Genomic DNA, 20,565 nt, shown 5'->3' on the forward strand with positions numbered 1-20,565 from the left:
AGTTTGCACCGGCGCATGAAAGACACCTGACCTGCCAACCTAATTCTATTTGCCAGTATTTGGCCCGTAGCCTTGTATATTATGATGTGCCAAATGCTCATCATGGTACATTTTAAAGGATGTGAGGCAACCCAGCACTACCACCCTCCCGGGCAGTGAATTCCAGATCATCACCACCCTCTGGGTAAAAATGTTTTCCCTCAAATCCCCTCAAAATCTCCTGTCCCTCACCTTGAACTGGTGTCCCCTTGTGACTGCCCCTTCAACTAAGGGGAACAGCTGCTCCCTATCCACCCTATTCATGCCTCTCGATCAAGTCGCCCCATCAGTCTTCTCTATTCCAACAAAAATAGCCCAAGCCTATCAAACCCCTCTTCATAACTTAAATATTCCATCTCAGGTACTATCCTGATGAATCGCCTCTGCACCCCTTCCAGTACAATCACATCCTTCTGATAATGTGGCAACCAGAATTGCACAGTACTCCAGCTGTGGCCTCATCAAAGCACTATACAACTCCCACATGACCTCCCTGCTTTTGTAATCTCGGCCTTGATTGATAAAGGAAGGTGTTCCACAAGCCTTTTTGCACCATCCTATTAACCTGCCCTTCTGCCTTCAGAGATCTATGGACAAACATTCTAAGGTCCCTTTATTCCTCGGAACTTCTAGTGTCAGGCTATTCATCGAATACTTCCTTGTCAAATTACTCCTTCCAATATGTATTCTCTCACACTTTTCAAGGTTAAATTGCATCTGTCACTTTTCTGCCCATTTGGCCATCCCGTCTATATCTCCCTGTAATCCAAGACACTCAACCTCACAGTTAACCACCTGACCAATCTTTGTGTCATTTGCAAACTTACTGATCCTACCCCCCACACAGTCATCCATGTAGTTTAAATAGATGACAAACAATAGGAGACCCAGCAGAGATCCCTTTGGTACGTCACTGGACACTGACTTCCAGTCATTAAAGCAGCCATTTGTCATTACCCTCCGTCTCCTACAGATAAGCCAATTTAAAATCCACTTTATCAAGTTACCCTGTACCCTATGTGCATTTGCCTTATTTATAAGTCTTTCATGTGGGACCTTGTCAAAGTCTTTGCTGAAATCCCTGTAAACCACATCAACTGCGCTACTCACGGCGGTACTGTGGCACAGTGGTTAGCACGGCTACCTCACAGTTCGATCCCGGCCCCGGGTCACTATCCATGTGGAGTTTGCATATTCTCCCCGTGTCTGCGTAGGTCGCACCCCCACAACCAAAAAAGACGTGCCACGCTAAATTGCCCATTGATTGGAAAAAAATAATTGGGTATTTTAAATTTATTTTTCAAAAACTGCAATACCCTCATCTACACACCTGGTCACATGCTCAAAAAGTTCAATCAAATTTGTTCGGCATGACCTCCCTCTGACAAGGCCATGCCGACTATTCCTGGTCAAACCTTGCCTCTCCAACTGGAAATAAATTCTCTCCTTCAGAATTTTCTCCAATAGTTTCTCGACCACTGACATGAGACTCACTGATCTGTAGATCCCTGGCTTATCTCTGCAACCTTTCTTAAATAGTGGGACCACATTGGCTGTTTTACAATTCTCTGGCACCACCCCATGGCCACAGAGGATTTAAAAATTTGGGTCAGAGCCCCTGCAATCTCCTCCCTCACCTCCCACAGCATCTTGGGATACATTTCATCTAGGCCAGGAGTTTTGTCCACTATTATGTCATGGGACTGTCCCTTTAAGAAATGTTTTGTATTATCACGTGGCTTCAGTGATGTCATTGTGTGGGTGGCGCTGGGCTGTGGCTCTGAGGTTTTACTTTTGCTTTGTTTTTGGACTGTTTTGAACTTCACAGGATGAAAGAATCGTCTTTCTCTATCTTCATTCTGAAAGCTGTTTCCAGACTGCTTGGTAACTTAAAAGAGATAATTGCTTTCTGGAAGGAATTCAAATCTGCTGTTGAAAAGGGGAACAGAGTATCAAAAACAAGTCTTATATGGCGAGAATGCCTTGTGCTGGGCCACACCTTTGAACCGTGGTTTCTGCTTTTACTTGGATTTGTTATTGAATTGGAACAGATAAGGTGGGGAGGGGATTCATTAAGGGTTATACATAGATTACTGCAGCTGTGTGTGGTCTTTGTGTTTGTAATTGATAAAAATTCTCGCTGCATGTGTTTATACAAATGTTAACTAAATTCTTCGAATAAAGTTTGTTTTTTTTATTAAAAGCGTCGAAGATGTCTGTTGAATAACACCTGAAAGGCTTGCTCTTCTGCTCATCCTAGCCAAAATCAATAAACTGTTATATTTCAGGTGAACTCCATAATCTACTTTGGAGTTTTCTGAACCCTGCCCATAACAATTAAGCCTGCCTACACCTCTAATACCTCGTCCCTCCCTGTGACAATTTGCTCAAGAACCTCACAGTCTCTCTCCCAGAGTTCCATATCTACCTCCTCATTCTCTTGGGTGAAGACAGATATGAATTATTCATTCAACACTTTACCAATGTCCTCTGGCTCCACCCACAGATTTCTCCATTGGTCCCTGATGGGCTCTACTCTTTTCCTGGTTATCCTCTTCCGATTGATATACTTACAGACTATTTTGGGATTGTCCCTACTTTTACCAGCCAGAGCTTTCTCCTATCCCCTCTTTGCCCTCCTAATTGCTTTCTTACACTCCACCCTGCACTTTTTGTACTCCACTAATGCCTCCACTGATTTGCTCCCCTTGTACTTGCTAAAAGCCTCTCTTTTCCTTCTCATCGTATCCTGAATGTCTGGTTTTATGGGCTTGTTACTCCACCCTATTACCCTAGAGGGAAAATGTTGGGCCTGTACCCTCCCCATTTCCCTTTGGAAGCCCCCCCCCCCCCCCTCCCCCACTCCTGCTCTTCCGTGGATTTCTCCACGAGTAACTCTTTCCAGTCTACCTTGGCCAGATCCTGCCTTATTTTATTAAAAATCTACTCCCTCGCCCCCCACCCCAACCAAAACATGTTTTTGCAACGTGCCTATTTCTTTGTCCATAACAAACTTAAACTATACCACGCTGTGGTCGCGATCACCAAAATGTACCCCAACCAGCACAAACATCTGTCCAGCTTGATTCCCTAGAATTAGGTCCTGCACTGCACCAATCCCTTGTTGGACACGAGCTACTCCACTCCACTCCATCTAAGCCCTTAACATGATGACTATCCCAATTAATGTTGGGAAAGTTGAAATCACCTAATATAATTATCCTGTTATTATTTTTACAGACATCTATGAATTGCACACATATTTGCACCTCAATTTCCCTCTGACTATCTTGGGGGTCTATAATAAACACCTAGAAATGTGGCTATCGCTTTTTTATTCCTAAGCGCTACACACAAAGCTTTGTTTGATGCCTCCTCCAAGATATCATCTCTTCTTACTGGAGTAACTGACTTCTTAATTCATTTTTTTCCAAATTAAGGGGCAATTTAGTTTGGCCAATCCACCTACCCTTAACATCTTTGTGTTGCGGGGGTGAGACCTACGCAGAGTCTGCTTTTAGGCATTGTTTTAGACAATTGAGCCGCCTTGACCCTGCCCATCAGGCTGGTAAAATTCAATTTATGGAGCTGGGCCCAGTCTCGAGCCACCTGCACCCCGAGATACCTGAAGTGAGTAATTGCCATACAAAACAACAACCCCCCGAAGCCAGCTCCTTTATGGGAGGACTCTGGACGAAGATATGGTGTTGTTGGAGGGAATTTCGGCCAAGTGAGAGGAGTAGCTGTGGTGGCACTGGAGGAAGGGTTGTGGTGTGAGCTACTGCGGGGGGGTGAACACCTCAACCTCGTGTGCGAGACTAGGGTTGATAATATTAAAGGTGCTGCACAGGACGCTGCACAGGATGCACCTGCTGAGGTCAAGGTTGAGCGGGTTGTTTGGGGTGGGGGGGGGGGGGGGAGAAAGAGGACAACTATGAGCAGCGTGGGAGGGGCCCTGGCCAAGCAGGTACATATGTTCTGGTCCTGTCCGAAGTTGGAGAAGTTTTGGGGTGCTTTCTTCAACACCAATGTCAGCAATCATGCACTTGGAGCTCAGACCCCTGGAGGCCATATTTGGGTGGGGTGTCAGACCTGCTAACTTGGGGAGAGGTTGCGGGGATTGATGTTTTAGCCTTCGCCTCGCTGATTGCTCACAGGTGGGTCCTGTTGGGGTGGAGGTCAACTTCTCCGCCCTGTGCCTCAGTGTATTTGGAGGACCTGATGGTGTTTCTGTATCTTGCGAAGGTCAAGTTTTCAAAACTTGATTGGGGGGGAAGAGGGGGCGCAGTTAAGGGATTGTATAAGAGCTGGAGTCTGTTTATTCTTCACTTTAAAGAGTTGGCCATCGTCAGCTGCTAGGGGGGGGGGGGTAATTTTCCGAGGCATGTCTGCATTGGTTGGTAGGGTGTGTGGTGGGGGGGGCTTCTTCTGTTATTCTTTCTTATTGTATTGTTTTGTTTTATGTATAAAATGTTAAAAAACAAATAAAAGTATATATATTTTAAAAAGCTGAGAGATGTCTGATAGGGCAAAGAGGCAGAAGTTGGTAGATTCCACCCTTGAGGATGACCGCCAACAGTCTCTGGCATCAACGGCAGAGCTGTTGGCGGAGCGGAAGAAGCTTCAGATGGAGTTTGAGTTGGTGAGTGGGATGTTTTACGCACATGGGGAGGTCAACTGTTTATTGGCTCACCAGCTGAGGCACCTGGCAGCCTTTTGGGAGATAGTTCAGGTTCAGGATTCGGAGGGAGGGTTGGTTTCTTCTCCAGAGACAATGGGGCTTTTGGAACCTTTTACCGGATCTAAACAAGTCTGAGCCTCCGGAGAAAGACTCAGCTATGGTACAGTTTCTGGATGGGTTGGTCTTCTCAGTGGTGGGAAGGGAAAGAAGCGCTCCTTTGGCTGGAGGAAATTATGAACTGTATTCGTTCAACACGGGCAGCACGGTAGCATTGTGGATAGCACAATCGCTTCATAGCTCCAGGGTCCCAGGTTCGATTCTGGCTTGGGTCACTGTCTGTGCGGAGTCTGCACATCCTCCCCGTGTGTGCGTGGGTTTCCTCCGGGTGCTCCGGTTTCCTCCCACAGTCCAAAGATGTGCAGGCTAGGTGGATTGGCCATGATAAATTGCCCTTAGTGTTCAAAATTGCCCTTAATGTTGTGTGGGGTTACTGGGTTATGGGGATAGGGTGGAGGTGTTAACCTTGGGTAGGGTGCTCATTCCAGGAGCCGGTGCAGACTCGATGGGCCAAATGGCCTCCTTCTGCACTGTAAATTCTATAAAAAACAGTCAGGAAGGCACCAGGCCCAGACAGAATTCTTTGGATTTTTAGAAAAAGTTGGCAATGGTATTGGGGCCACATCTGTTAGACATGTTTAATGATTCTCCAATTCCTGGAGTGGTAACCTTGAAAAAGGATAAAGATCCCATGGAATGAAATGAAATGAAAAAATAAAAATCGCTTATTGTCACGAGTAGGCTTCAAATGAAGTTACTGTGAAAAGCCCCTAGTCGCCACATTCCGGCGCCTGTCCGGGGAGGCTGGTACGGGAATCGAACCGTGCTGCTGGCCTGCCTTGGTCTGCTTTCAAAGCCAGCGATTTAGCCCAGTGTGCTAAACCATCTCAGTGTTGCTGGTGCAAAGATGGTGGCTAAGGTGCTGGCTACCCGTTTGGAAGGGTGCCTGCTAGGGGTAATTGCTGAGGGTCAGACGAGTTTTGACAAGGGCCGGCAGTTGTTGGCCAACCTTAGGAGACTTCGGAATGTGGTGCTGTCGCCCTCGTCGGGGTTGATCCAGAGGTACTCATCTCCATGGGCACAGAAAAAAAAAAGTTAGACGGGTGGAGTGAGGTATTTGAGGTATTGGGGCGGTTTGACTTCAGGCCCAAATTCATTTTGTGAGTTAGGTTTTTGTACAGGGCTCCCACTGAGAGTGTCTGTACCAATGCACTGAATTTGGGGTACTTTGGTTCTATCGGGATACAGGGCAGGGATGTCCACTTTCTCGGTTACGGTTCTCTTTCACAATGGAGCCGTTGACCATCGTACTTAGGTCATTGGCTGGGTAGAAGGGTATAGAGAAGGGAGGGAGGCAGTATAAGGTGTCCCTGTATGCAAATGATTTATTGCTGTACATCATGGACCTTCTCTCTAATGTGGGGAAGATAATGAAGGTGCTTAGAAAGTTTGCTTCCTTTTCAGAATATAAATTGAACGTGGGCAAGAGCGAGGTTTTTCCAGTAAACCGTTCTGAGAAATGAGCTAGTTGAGAGAGGCTACCGTTTCGTCTGGTCAGGATTAGTGGAATATGGGTGGTTCATGACTGGGCCTCATTATAAGAGTTGAACCTGGCCACTCTGATAGGAGGTGAAGGCGGCTTGAAGAGATGGGATTCCCTCCCGTCGTCCTTGACATGGAGGGTTCAGGCAGTTAAGATGAACATTCTTGTTTATTTGTCAATGTCTCCCAGTCTTTTTTCCTCAATCTTTTTTAGTCGGGTCAGCAAGTTGATTTCGACTTGGGTAGCGCGATGGCACAATGGTTAGCCCTGCTGTCTCATGACGCCGAGGTCCCAGGTTCGATCCCGGCTCTCGGTCACTGTCCGTGTGGAGTTTGGACATTCTCCGCATGTTTGCGTGGGTTTCGCCCCCACAACGCAAACATGTGCAGATTAGGTGGATTGACCATGCTAAATTGCCCCTTAATTGATAAAAATGAATTGGGTACTCTAAATTTATAGAAAAACAAAAGAAATGTTGATTTTGACTTGTTTGTGCGGGTAATACCCCCCCCTTGGGTTCGAAGGGCTTACTTGCAGAGGGATAGGCAGCTGAGAATGGGCATTACCAAATCTGATGTATTATTACTGGGCGGCAAACATTGAGAAAGTGCGGGGCCTGTTTTGTGTATCCTCTTCTGTTCTCTTTGGTTAGGTTCTCTTCAAGCCGAGTGGTAATACCTCTTTGAGAATATGAGATCAATTCAGGAAGCACTTTAAATTAGGGTCTATGCAGCTCCTGGCATCGAAATGTGGCAACCATAGGTTTATAGTGGCTGAGATGGATTTGTCTTATAATACTGGGAGAGCGAGGGGGCTGAGAGGTTTAGAGGCTGGATAAAGGCAAATGACTGCGGATGCTGGAATCTGAAACCAAAGAGAAAATGCTGGAAAATCTCAACAGGTCTGGCAGCATCTGTTTGGATTGAAAAGAGCTAACGTTTCGAGTTCAGATGACCCTTTCTCAAAAATGTCAGTGCCAAGGTGCCCAGGTGTCAAGCTGAGTGCCACCCTGCCCTTTCCTCAATCATCCGGTGGTCTCCATTGGCCTGGTGGACTCCCCCAAGTGCTGTTACGACTGGGTCTAGTTTGTGTGGACCAGTATTAAACGGTGCCCCGGCGAGGTCTCCCATGCACCACTGGAGAGCCCGGCTGCCGGGGAAACTCTGTAATCCAGGCATTTAAATTGAGGTGTGAGGCTCATTTAAATATTCAGATCTGGGTCTCGCCCAATGAGGGCGTGATCCAGATTGCGGCAGGTGCTGCGGGTCGGGTGACTCGGGTGAGGTTTTGCGCCTGGTGTGGAGCCAAATTTGTGGCTCGCTTGCGAAGCATCCATTGCGTCCGGATGCACAGCGGGGTCGGCAAATCGCGTCCTTAGTCTTTAACCTGCAGGTTTGGGAATAAAGTAATTTCGGTAGAGACTGGCTTCAGACTTATTAATTTCTCAACATACGGATATTGGATCCATCATATTCACGGATGATTGCACAAGGATCAAGACTCCTCAAACACAAAATAGTCCGTGTCCATATGCAGCAAGATCTGAACAATATTGAGGCTGGGGCCGATACGGGGCAAGTAATATTTCCGCTACACAAGTGTCAAGCAATGACCATCTCCAACAAGAGAGAATTCCACCAACTCTACCTTACATTAAATTGTATTACCATTACTGAATTTCCCACCATTAACTGTTAAGAGTGCGTCCTTTTGACTTCCGGTGGCGGCGATGTACGAGTGAGCCGCACATTCGGTGGGCTCTCACTCCGGCGGGGCTGAACAGCTGATTCCCCGCGATAACGGGACTACGGGGGCGGCAAAAAGGCTGCCGGGAACAGAAGAGGAGAGCGGGCTGCAGCAGATGGAAGTGTGGGAGGCCAGCAGGTGAGGAAGAAAGAGAGAGAGATGGAGGCAAGGAGGAAGCTGACCTGAAGAATAAGATGGCGGACCCACGGACCTTCCTTCCTCCAGGACAAAGGGAAAAAAAAGTTTGGAGTTGCTGAGGAGGGACAGCTTGGACCCACTTCAGATGCCCAGGAGGTAAAATTCAAGGAGCTGGGCGAAGGAAAGCGGCAGCGAAGGCGCTGAGGAGCGGGCTGCGGCACATGGAACAGCGGGATTCCAGAAGGCAGAAGAAGAAGGAGAAAAAGGGACAGAGACAAGGACCTGAAGAAAATTACCTGGGACCTAAGATGGCGGACACACGGACCCCGGACTCAGCAATCCAGCTGGCGCTGGATAACATGCTCCAGGTAATGAAGTCCAGTTTTGAAGCGCTGAAGCGGGACAGCTTGGACCCAATCCAGAAAGCGGTGGATCAGCTGAACCAGAGGCTGGACGCCCAGGATGTTAAAGTTAAGGAGCTGGGAGAGGCGGTGGAGGAGCAGGCGGATGCGCAAACGGTTGCAGCGCTAGAAGTGGACGGCCTGAAAGAGCGGCAGAGAAGACTGCTGGACAGAGTGGAGGAGCTGGAGAATAGAGTCCGCAGGAACAATCTGAGGATGGTCGGCCTCCCGGAGGGGGCGGAGGGAGCTGATGCTGCAGCGTTTGTAGCAGACCTGCTGAAGCAGCTGATGGGGGATGAAGCCTTTTCGCGACCGCTGGAGCTGGAGGGGGCACACAGAGTGCAGACAAGGCAGGGGCGGCCAGGCGGACCCCCCCCGCCCGATGGCGATTAGGTTCCACAGGTTCGTGGACAAGGAGCGGGTGCTGCAGTGGGCAAAGAGCGCCAGGAGCAGCACGTGGAACAACAGTGTTCTCCGCATTTATCAGGACCTAAGCCAGGAGGTGGCTCGGCGGCGAGCAGCCTTTAAGAATGTCAAGGAGGTGCACGTGAAGTTTGGTCTGCTGTTCCCAGCTCGGCTATGGGTCACGCACCAGGGTCAACACCACTACTTCTCCGAGCCCAAAGAAGCGATGGATTTTGTGAGGGACCTGGGGCTGGTCCCGAAAGGAGGCCCCAAGGACGCGAGTTAGGGCCCGAGGATTTCTGTGGGAAGGAACGCCGAATGTGCCTGGACTGCTGCTCAACGGTTTGCTGGGCCAAGGGGGCCAAGCGGAACATTTGAGACTCTTTCCTTTGTTCATGGACATTTATGTGCTTTTTCTCTTTTTTCTGTGGTTTTTTCCTGTTTGGGCTGGTTTGTGCTTTTTGTGCAGCTCGCGGAAGACACTGGAGCCGGCTTGCCCCAGTGGGTGGGGAAACAAGGGGAATGGGACAGGAAGGCGCCGGAGTGTTGAGTCACCGGGATAGCAGATTGGCTAGTCAAGGAAGTCAGATGGGGGGGAAGTTACAGCCAGTAGATGGCAGGGGTGGGGGTATCGGGGGATGGGGTTAGGGGAGGGGGGGTTGTTCTGCTGACGGGAGAGGGACTTGAAATAGGCACTGAAAAGGAGGTCGAGGGTGGAGGCAGCCAAAGGGCGGGCCAGGAATGGCGCGACGCACGGGTCAGGGGCCGGCCCGAGAAAGGCTATGGCTGACCGGCGGGGTGCGGGGGGGGTGGGATGTGCCCCCCGACCAGGCTGATCACCTGGAACGTTAAGGGACTGAATGGGCCGGTTAAGAGGGCGCGGGTGTTCGCGCACTTGCGGGCCCTGAGGGCGGACGTAATTATGTTGCAGGAGACACATCTGAAAGTGTCAGACCAGACTAAGGAAGGGCTGGATTAGCCAGGTCTTCCACTCGGACTTGGACTCGAAGTCCAGAGGGGTGGCAATCATGATCAACAAGCGCGTGCAGTTTGAGGCAGAGGGCATATCCGCAGACAGGGGGGGCAGATACCTGATGGTACGGGGCAGATTGGAGGGGAGAAGAGTGGTGCTGGTGAATATATATGCCCCGAACTGGGATGACGTGGACTTCTTAAAAGAGTGCTGGGGAAGATCCCGGACTTGGATTCTCGCAGGCTAATAATGGGAGGGGACTTTAACATGGTCCTTGACCCGACTTTGGATCGGTCGTGTCCCAGAACGGGTAGACTCTCAGCAATGGCAAGGGAGCTGAAAGGGTTTATGGAGCAAATGGGGGCAGTGGACCCCTGGAGAGAGGGACAGCCAACAGGAAGGGGCTACTCGTTTTACTCGCACGTCCACAAAGTATATTCCAGGATAGATTTCTTTGTACTAAGCAGGGACTGTATGGGGGAGGTAAAGAACACGGAATACTCAGCAATTACCATTTCAGACCATGCCCCGCATTGGGTGGACCTGCAGTTCGGGGGAGCGAGCTATCAACGCCCGCAATGGAGGCTAGATGTGGGACTGCTGTCGGAGGAGGGGATCTGCGAGAGGCTTCGGAAATGTATAAAAAATTACCTGCAGGTGAATGACACTGGGGAGGTCTCAGCGGCGACCGTGTGGGAGGCGCTAAAGGCAGTAGTGCGGGGGGAGCTGATTTCAATTGGGGCCCACAGAGCCAAGGCAGACCGGGCAGAGATGGATAGATTGGTCAGGGAAATGGGTCGGATAGATGAAGAGCACGCGGAGTCCCCGGGGGAGGTTTTACTCAGGGAGAGGCAGAGACTACAGGCGGAACTGGGGGCACTATCTGAGGAGATTGCTCAATGTGATAATGATGCCCCTGGCGGGTAGAGAGGTGGAGGTAGTGGTGGCAATGGACGCCGAGAAGGCCTTTGACCGGGTGGAGTGGGACTATCTATGGGAGGTGCTCGGACGGTTTGGGTTCGGGGAGGGATTGGTGGATTGGATCAAATTATTATATCAGGCCCAGAGGGCCAGCGTCAGGACCAACAGAGAAGTGTCGGAGTACTTTAGGTTGTACCGAGGGACCAGGCAGGGCTGCCCGCTCTCCCCGCTGCTGTTTGCGCTGGCCATAGAGCCGCTGGCGATTGCGCTGAGAGCCGCAGAGGGTTGGAAGGGGATGGTGAGGGGCGGGGTTGAACACAGGGTTTCTCTTTATGCAGACGACCTGCTCCTGTACGTGTCGGACCCAGTGGCCGGGATGGGAACTATACTGGGAATGCTGAGGGAGTTCGGCCAGTTCTCAGGATACAAATTAAATACGGTCAAGAGTGAAATGTTTGTGGTCCAGGCAAGGGGCCAGGAGAACAGATTGAGAGGGCTATCTTTTAGGCTAGTTGAGGAAAATTTCCGGTATTTGGGAATCCAGGTGGCACGAGACTGGGGCAGGCTGCATAAGTTAAATTTGGCCAGGGTGGTGGAGCAAATGAAGGGAGAGTTTCGGAGATGGGATGCACTCCTGCTGTCACTGGCAGGGAGGGTGAAGACTGTAAAGATGACAATCCTCCATCGATTTTTGTTTATTTTTCAGTGCCTCCCGATCTTTATCCCACAGTCCTTCTTCAAAAGAGTTAACGGGCTGATCATGAGCTTTGTCTGGGCGGGAAAGTCTCCGCGGGTGAAGGCGGCGATGTTGGAGAGGAACCGCAGCGAGGGAGGGCTGGCTTTGCCGAGTCTGGTCAATTATTACTGGGCGGCCAACATCGCTATGATAAGGAAGTGGATGGTGGGTACGGGGTCTATTTGGGAGCGGGTGGAGGCGGCTTCGTGCAGGGGCTCCAGCTTGGAAGCCCTGGTCACGGCTCCTCTACCGCTGTCGCCGGCCAAGTACACCACCAGCCCGGTAGTGGTGGCGACCCTGCGGATATGGGGCCAGTGGAGGAGGCATGTGGGGGAGATGGGGGCGTCTGTCTGGGCGCCAATCTGCGACAACCATCGGTTTGCCCCCGGCAGTATGGATGGGGGATTCCGAGTATGGCGGCGAGCAGGGGCGGGAAGGGTGGGTGATATGTTCCTGGAAGGGAGCTTCGCGAGTTTGAGGAGCTTGGAGGAGAAATTTGGGTTGGTAAGGGGAAATGATTTTAGATACCTACAGTTGCGGGACTTTGTTCGTAGACAGGTCCCATCTTTCCCGCGCCTCCCGCCAATGGGGATCCTCGACAGAATAGTCTCTAGGAGGGAAGAAGGGGAGGGCAGAGTCTCGGGTATATATAAGGTGCTCATGAGGGAGGAAGGGTCCCAGACAGAGGAACTGAAACTTAAATGGGAGGAGGAGATAGGCGGGGAAATGGAGGATGGGCTGTGGGCAGAGGCCCTGAGTAGGGTAAACTCGACCGCGACATGTGCTAGGCTCGGGCTGTTCCAATTTAAGGTCGTTCACCGGGCCCATATGACGGTGGCTCGGATGAGCAAATTTTTCGGGATAGAGGACAAATGCGCTAGGTGCGCGGGAGGACCAGCGAACCATGTTCACATGTTTTGGGCATGCCCTGAGCTGAGGGGGTACCGGGAGGGATTTGCGGGGGTCATGTCCCAGGTGTTAAAAACAAGGGTGGTGATGAGTCCAGGGGTGGCAATTTTTGGGGTTTCGGAAGACCCGGGCGTCCAGGGGGAGAAAGAGGCCGATATGCTGGCCTTTTCTTCCCTGATAGCCCGGCGACGAATATTATTGGTGTGGAGGGACTCAAAGCCCCCGAAGACTGAGTGGTGGCTTGTGGACATGTCGAGTTTCCTGGGGATGGAAAAAATTAAGTTTGCCTTGAGGGGATCTGTGCAGGGGTTCACCTGGAGGTGGCAACCATTTATTGACTTCTTTGCGGGAGAGTGAGCGTCAGCAGGGGGGTGGGGGGAGGGGGGGGGGGGGGGGGGGTAGAGTAGAGTAGGAGGGAAAATATGGCAGGTAGTACCGGTGGGAGGGGAGCGGGCTTGTGCAATATGTTACGATGGAAGTATTGAAAGTACGTGGATGTTTGCACATTTTTGCCTTTTTTGCTTCCTTTCTGATGATGTCTGTAACTGTTTATAAAGCCAAAAACTACCTCAATAAAATTGTTTATTTAAAAAAAAAAAAAGAGTGCTTCCTTTTGATTTCCCTTTGTTCCCATTTCTTTTATTTTATTATTTTTGGTCTGTGGACTCATAATTGGAATGCACCTTTAAGCAGTGGACTTAAGGTGAGGCAACCTGCTAGCAGGACAGCATGATCCAGGATTTGTTTTTGGAGAGGAATAAACAGATTAATCGATGTTGAGGAATCTTAAGGACCAGCTTTGGAGTAAGTTGGTTCGATTGGCTGGCTGACAACGGGAGGTGGCCAGGGACAGTGTTCTGACTGACAACAGCAATGATTGGTTCCTGCAGGATGCTTCTGAGAGAGCTGGGCAGAAGTGAATAGACCTTGAACAAAGAAGAAGCTCCCTCTCTCCGCTGAAGTAAAGGTCTGCTCTATTGTTCTATACCCGTGAGTGCTTGGCACATTTAAAAAATATTTTTTGTTCAATTTTATACATAATAGCAAAACAATAACAAACCCCCAACAGAACGCCCACTCTCCTGTGGCGTATTCAGTACAGAATAAACGGCTGCCATCTCTGGAGAACCCCTCAATTGCCCCCCTTATGGTATGCTTAACTTTCTTGAGATTTAAAAACTCAGTAAGATCCCCCAGCCGTACTGAGACACTGGGTGGAGAAACTGACCTCCACCCCATCAGCCCCCGCCCCTGTCTGCAGCTCTGGTAGGTCCCACACCCCAAATATAGAATCACAGAACCCCTACAGTGCAGAAGGAGGCCATTTGGCTCATCAGGTATGCACCAACCCCTCGAAAGAGCACTCCACCCATGTCTATGCCTCCATCCACCCCACCCTATCCCCGTAACCCCATAACCTAACCTGCACATCTTTAGACACAAAGGAGCAATTTAGCATGGCCAATCCACCCAAGCCATACATTTTTGGGCTGTGGTAGGAAACTGGAGGAAACCCAAGCAGACACAGGGAGATCATGCAAACTCAACAGCGTCAGTGACCCAAAGCCAGAATTGAACCTGGGTACCGAGTGCTGTGAGGCAGCAATGCTAACACTGTGCCACAATAGTGTTATAGAGGAAAGTGTACCAATTCATCCCCCCCCCCCCCCCCCCAGAGAGTGGTAGGTGCTATTCAGCAAAAGATTTCCTTCCCTGTTTGTCTTGATTCCCATGAGATATCATGGGATTCAGAGTCAATGTGATAAATGCTCTGTCTAGACTGTATAACACTGCACTGCAACTGGCGTGTCTGTCCTATCATTGAGACAAGGATGCTGGTGGTGGAGTCTGGGACATCGGCTGATCAGTATAATTCTGTGATTAGAATTGTACCATGCTTTTGTTTGATTGATTTCCCAATAAGGTCATGTACAAGTACCCAAATTTTAGTGAGGGTGACAATAAAGAGTCAACTGAGCTGAGTGTATCTGGATATTGATGCTGACTGGTTCATCAGTTTTATAAATGTACAGGGTGAACTCTTCCTTTTGTGCAAATGTCTCTCGTATTTAACTTGATCATAGAACTTTTTTTAAATTTTCAACAAAGAATACAAATCAGATAATCAAAGATTTAGATGCTCAAAATAATTCACACGACGTGGAAAGTGAAGAAAATGCAATTAAAAACGCTGGAGCAGATTCTCTTTTGTGCTAATCTGCCTCTTTATACTATTGTTCTTTTTGAATCCTTTCTGATCACCATTAGTTTCCATCAAATGATCACAGCAGCAAGTGATCTCACACATTTTACAACTATAGCCACGAAAAATAAATGTGGGCTATCAGAAGAAATACAAAATTCACAGCAAGCCTGAAGCACATATTCAACCAACTACAGACACTCCATGTGTGGTTTAAAAACTCCCACCTTTCACACTCTATGAAGGCAGTTAACAACAATCTGGAACGAAAGAGAAAATACTGGAAAATCTCAGCCAGTCTGGCAGCATCTTTTGGGAGAGGAAAGAGCGAACGTTTCGAGTCCAATGACTCTTTGTCAAAGCAAAGACAACAATCTGGATTTCACTCCATACAACAGTCGGCTATTTCAAAGCAATATTGCACTTCGGTGTTGCACACAAGTTGCCTGCAATCTGTTTTCCTGAATATTTGTTTCCACAGCACGAGGCTTACCTGCGAACTTTGTTCCATGTTTGTGTTGCACCCAGAGGAGATCCTGCCACCATGGGGACCTGGATAGGGCTGTTTTGTTTATTAAGAACCAAGTCTATTTTTTCTTCGATAGCTTTACAAGTTGCTTCCACAGCCTGGATTTTGGCTTCAATATTATCAAGACGCAAGCAAATGACTTGATTAATGTCAAAGAGAATAGACTGTAAAAAGAGAAAAGAAATAACAAAGTTGCTCACAAAATTGGATATATAACCCATTTCCAAATTCTTAAGTGGGTGTGCATTTTATCTATTCACTTTCAATGGTTACAGTGAATCAGTTTATTTTGTTTAAATGGACAAATCTCTACTAAGCTTTAACATTTTACATTTTAATGATGATGATCTTTCCTCGAGTAATGAATGCTAGACATCTCGGAAAGGAATATTTGAAAAGTTGGAAATCATTCACAAACCAAGTCAAAAGTGATGGCAAGAATGAATAAATGAAAATGTCATTGCCAAATAATGTATAAATTATAAACGTGATGAAGAATTCTCAAAATTATTTTCAATAATGAGAAAATATTACACATAGTACATACAATAATTAAGCTTGTTGAAAACACAGACTGCATTCTCACACAGGTACACTATAGGGTTAAAGTATTAATTTAAAAATGTCCAAACATTTCACTGATTTAAAGAAGAAATATGTGCTGCTCATACGCACCATACTCCCAAATAACCCAAATGAAATAGCTCTACACTGGGAGATCTTTTTAGCACAGAATTCATAATCATCAAGTTTTAAATTATTTTTGAAACAAATACACCACATCAGATGTTAGTACTTTAATCACAGAAATTTGTAATTACTCCACCAAAAATCTTTTGGAAGATTATGTAATTAAGAAGCACATTTACAGGTTACTCCCTTCGCTGGAGATGTAGCAACATCACCATCTAGTGGTTAAATTTGAGTATGGTACTGGTTATAAAATACTCTTATGACTGACTCAGAATTTGCTGGCGTTTATCATCATTAAGAAATATAATATACAAAATTATGACAAAAAAGAGAGCAGCAAGATTTGTTCATAATCAAAAATTGGTGGGCACCGCTCTGCCATTAAAAACATAAGAACGTAACAAATAGGAGTAAGCCATTCAAGCCCACTCCACCATTCATGGCAACACTTCTGCTTCAATGTTATTTTCCTGCACTATCCAGATCCCTTGATGTTCTTGATATGTAGAAATCGGATAATCTCAATTATGAACATACTCAGCGACTGAGCTGCCACAGCCCTCTGTAATGTTGTATTCTATAAATAAATGCAGAATTGACTTCTGGTGGCAGTGATGTGCCACACGCCGAGCCAGAGGGCAGCAGAATGAAAATAGAGTAACTTAAGGGAAGGACAAGGCAAACCTTTCTGTATAATACAGTAATTAAACACGGCCAAAAATGTACATAACTGTTATACATTTTGAAAATGCCAATAAAAAGATATTTTTTAAAAATTAAATAAATGTAGAATGAAATAAAAAAGGTTGGTATCTGGTTTCCTACTTTATCATTTGGCTTCAGAATTAATTAAGATAAATCATTCCAACATAGTAAGTGGCCAGTCATAAAAATTATTAAAGCTAATTTAAGCTATACTGTTCTTTTTAACTGAACTGGCAGAAAGCAGACTTATGTTTCTGATTCCATAGAACCATAGAATTCCTAGTCCAGAAGGAGGACATTCAGCTCATGGAGTCTGCATCGATCCTCTGAAAGAGCACCCTACCTAGGCCCACTCCTCCATCCTATCCCGTAACATAACATGTAAATCCCTGGACATGAAGGAGCAATTTAGCATGGCCAGAACTTGCAGATCGTTGGACCGTGGGAGGAAATCCACGCAGACTCGGGGAGAAAGTGCAAACACTATACAGACAGTCATCCAAGACCGGAATTGAATCCGGGTCTCTGCCACTGTGAGGCAATAATGCTAATCACTGTGCCACCCATACTTCCCAAAGTAGTTCTCAATTTCATCTGGCCCATCAATGTGTTCAGGAGTGTAAGATGACTATTTTGCTGCAAGGAGGAAAGGAAAATGGTTTCCAGAGACCACTCTGTGTAGCTCAATATTGCAGAGCCATTCTCTCATCAGGTAATGAATGATGTTTATTTTTTATTCCAAATCAGGTGCCAACTTTTTGCACACAAATGAGTGTAGAGATAAGTTGCAGTTAAAAGTGTACAAACTGTAATGCTGTACCAACTTCAAACTTCGGAAAATGGTGCACAGATCCATATATTTGAAGTGTAATTCAGCAATAACTTCCAAACAATAATTCTGTTAAATCTTCAACTGATAGAAGCACATACTTTTCCGACTTTACCTTTATTGTTGCATCTTGGATTGGCTGCCCATTCGAAATATCTACACGTTGACGTTTAAAAGCTGGTTGTTCAATCCCATCTTCAGACTGATGATTTTCCAAAACATCTGAAACAAGTTAAATCAGTTGTACATGTTCAGTATTTTGTAGATGTACAAAAGGGGTGGCCAAGTTTATTGCCTTCCATATCACATTGGCAAATACTGTGAAGTCTTAGAAGTCGCATATAAAATTTTCTGCTCCCATTAGTTTGCACAAATATTGGAAACAGAATTAGTCTAGGCCCCTCAAAGAAATTTTAAGTTTGCCACTTCCACTGACATGCCCCAATCCCATCTCTCCCACTACTTTCCACAAATGACACGTTCATGCAGGTGCTCCAGGTTGGCAACAGTCACTTACATGGTATTAGCAGGAAGTCTCAAGACCAGGGTTTTTCAACGGTGGCCTGCAGGTGCGTCATGGGCAGGTGTCGGGAGGATCACAGAGCGAACAGTCGGAAGTGAGGGCTTAAGTGGGTTGATGCAGACTCGATGGGCCGAATGGCCTCCTGCATTGTATGTTCTATGACATCACACGTCCATGAGCTGTCAGCATTAGGGAGTAGCATCTCAGAGGAGTATCCAATGCTGAGTAAAATGAGCATTTTGTTGCATTTGTCCTTCACAAGGACCTACAAGTGCATGGTTGGATTTTACAAAGATGAAGACAGCATAAAGGAACTGGCTGAACTCAGTACCTGATATTTGCATTGCCTCTACTCCTGTAAGCAAGCTCTCCTGTCGCATTGAAGGTAAGCCAAAATGGTGGGTTGCAAAGGTCGGCCGGCTGTTAAAAGTGGGTCTCGGGAAAAATTTGGAAAACACTGCTCTAGACAGTGTGATTATCTGACACTTCCTGCTGATCTGCCACCATACAGCAGATGGGGAGTCAACAAAAGAAGTCAAATGCAGCCTAACAGTAGTACACTGGATCTTATTTCTGGTGGAGCCAGTGAATTGCTAACTGATACAGCTGCTCGCCCACTCACAACTGGCTCAGAATTAAATTTGTAAACTGATTCATCATTGTGTGAAAGTATGAAAGCAAATTTGATCCCAAATGACTAGAGTAAAACTGTGGCCTGAAAAATCATCACGGTTATGGATCTCAATCTAGCAGTGTACAATGAACTGCTTTGTACAAAGTTTATGTAGTGCAAGAATATTTCATCACAGCACAAATATTTTTAATTCTCTTGTTGCTGTGTGATTTAACATTTAATGTAATTTCAATCTTTTACTTATATAAATAGATTTTAGACTTAGCATTCAGGTTATTTTTTCTGTCGGTAAGATTTCATGTTTTATTACAAAAATTAGGTCATATTTTTCTCTGGATATGTAGTAGAGGAAAATATTTTATGGAATAACTGGAAAACAATAACAGTTTAGTTATTTTTAACAGAGAGACTTCAAGATGCTGGTCTACAAATAACACATTGCCAGGCAGTTTACTTAATGACAGGGAAAGAAATAACTGTCTGTGCAAAACAACCAGGCTGTCTTGTGCACCTTCTAAAAGCTGGATCACAAATCAGCATTTGTTTGTTTGATTCTAAGCTTAATGAAGCAATGATTAAGTGAGAATTAATTGTTCAGCCAACATTTGTAGTCTGGACTGGTTACAAGTGAAACTCCTTCCTTTACCCATGTGCTTCATGTTCTGTTGCAACTGAAAGTGTGGAGATTGCACATTCCCCCCGTGTGTGCGTGGATTTCAGCCCAACCTAAATATTAGGGGCAGCATGGTAGCACAGTGGTTAACACAGTTGCTTCACAGCTCCAGGGTCCCAGTTCGATTCCCAGCTTGGGTCATTGTCTGTGCGGAGTCTGCACGTTCCCCCGTGTTTGCGTGGGTTTCCTCCGGGTGCTCCGGTTTCCTCCCACAGTCCAAAAATGCGCAGGTTTGGTGGATTGGCTATGCTAAATTTCCCTTAGTGTCCAAAAAATGTTGGGTGGGGTTATTGGGATAGGGTGAAGGCGTGGGCTTGGGTAGGGTACTCTTTCCAAAGACCGGTGCAGACTCGATGGGCCAAATGGCCTCCTTCTGCACTGTAAATTCTATGATTGTATTCTATGATTCTATGTGCAGGTTAGGTGGATTGGCCAGGCTAAATTGCCCCTTAATTGGGAAAAAAATAATTGGGTATTCCACATCTTTTTAAAAAGCCACGGTCGGCTTGGCGTGAAACCTTACACCAGCCCCTCAGCTAGACTGCAAAATGAGTAAATCAGATATCAATGTGAATGATGGTAGAGACCAATTTAAAATTTGTAAGCCAATAGCGGGCAAAGAGAGGGTGACGGTATCAAACACAGGTACAAGGCTACTGGCACAAGGTTGCCTGAGTCTTCTCTCTCTCTTCGCCTTTGTTCTCTTCCAAGTTGTTTTCTTCATTATGCTCTGCTGGGCTTTTGCTTCTTTGATTTTGTATTTTTGCAGTTTTGAAGTGTACTAACTTGATTTTTGCAATAAAACTCAATCTCGTACCACCACCAGACCGTGTCTCTTATTTCAGAAAGAAGAGATCCTACAATGAGTATAATTTAAAACTTAAAACCCAAATTAATTTTCATTGTCTTAATTCACTAGTCTAATCCTATGATATATATCTTAAAAACAAACTTTGAAATTACTACCCGTGGCAAAAATTCATAATAAACATTCCACAAATATTCACTAGTTTACAGAAAGACTAGTTTAGTCCAATTTTCAGATGGAGATACTTCAAAATTTTCTTCAGTCTTCTCACTAATACTTGCTGGCAAGCCAGAAATAGGTACGTTCTTCAAAACGTTAGACCACCATTTGGTTAAACAGAAGCTCACAGGTTTATGAAACTGCGACATCTTAATCTATGTCATCACAAATTCTGATCCAATTTTAGCAGGGAAGCAGGA

General features: G+C 46.6%; 1 protein-coding gene across 7 annotated transcripts in view; it reads right to left on the reverse strand.

Annotated features, from left to right (window-relative positions):
• Window positions 1-20,565, reverse strand: part of LOC119971244 (BTG3 associated nuclear protein) — a 253,758-nt gene that overhangs the window by 194,910 nt on the left and 38,283 nt on the right. For 6 of the 7 annotated variants that reach the window (XR_005461786.1, XR_005461787.1, XR_005461788.1 and 3 more), the window contains exons 3-4: window positions 17,624-17,730; window positions 15,246-15,445 (exon numbers count right to left, since the gene is read on the reverse strand). Coding sequence is in view for 4 of the 7 variants with exons in the window: in XM_038806519.1 (XP_038662447.1) it covers window positions 15,246-15,445; window positions 17,624-17,730 (307 nt within the window). In the remaining 3 variants the exon portion in view is untranslated. Of the gene's footprint in view, window positions 1-15,245; window positions 15,446-17,609; window positions 17,731-20,565 lie in introns of those variants that run through there. The other variant, XM_038806521.1, reaches the window with a different exon arrangement.

Source organism: Scyliorhinus canicula, chromosome 9, assembly GCF_902713615.1.
Source record: "Scyliorhinus canicula chromosome 9, sScyCan1.1, whole genome shotgun sequence".
Classification (NCBI taxonomy): Eukaryota; Metazoa; Chordata; class Chondrichthyes; order Carcharhiniformes; family Scyliorhinidae; genus Scyliorhinus; species Scyliorhinus canicula.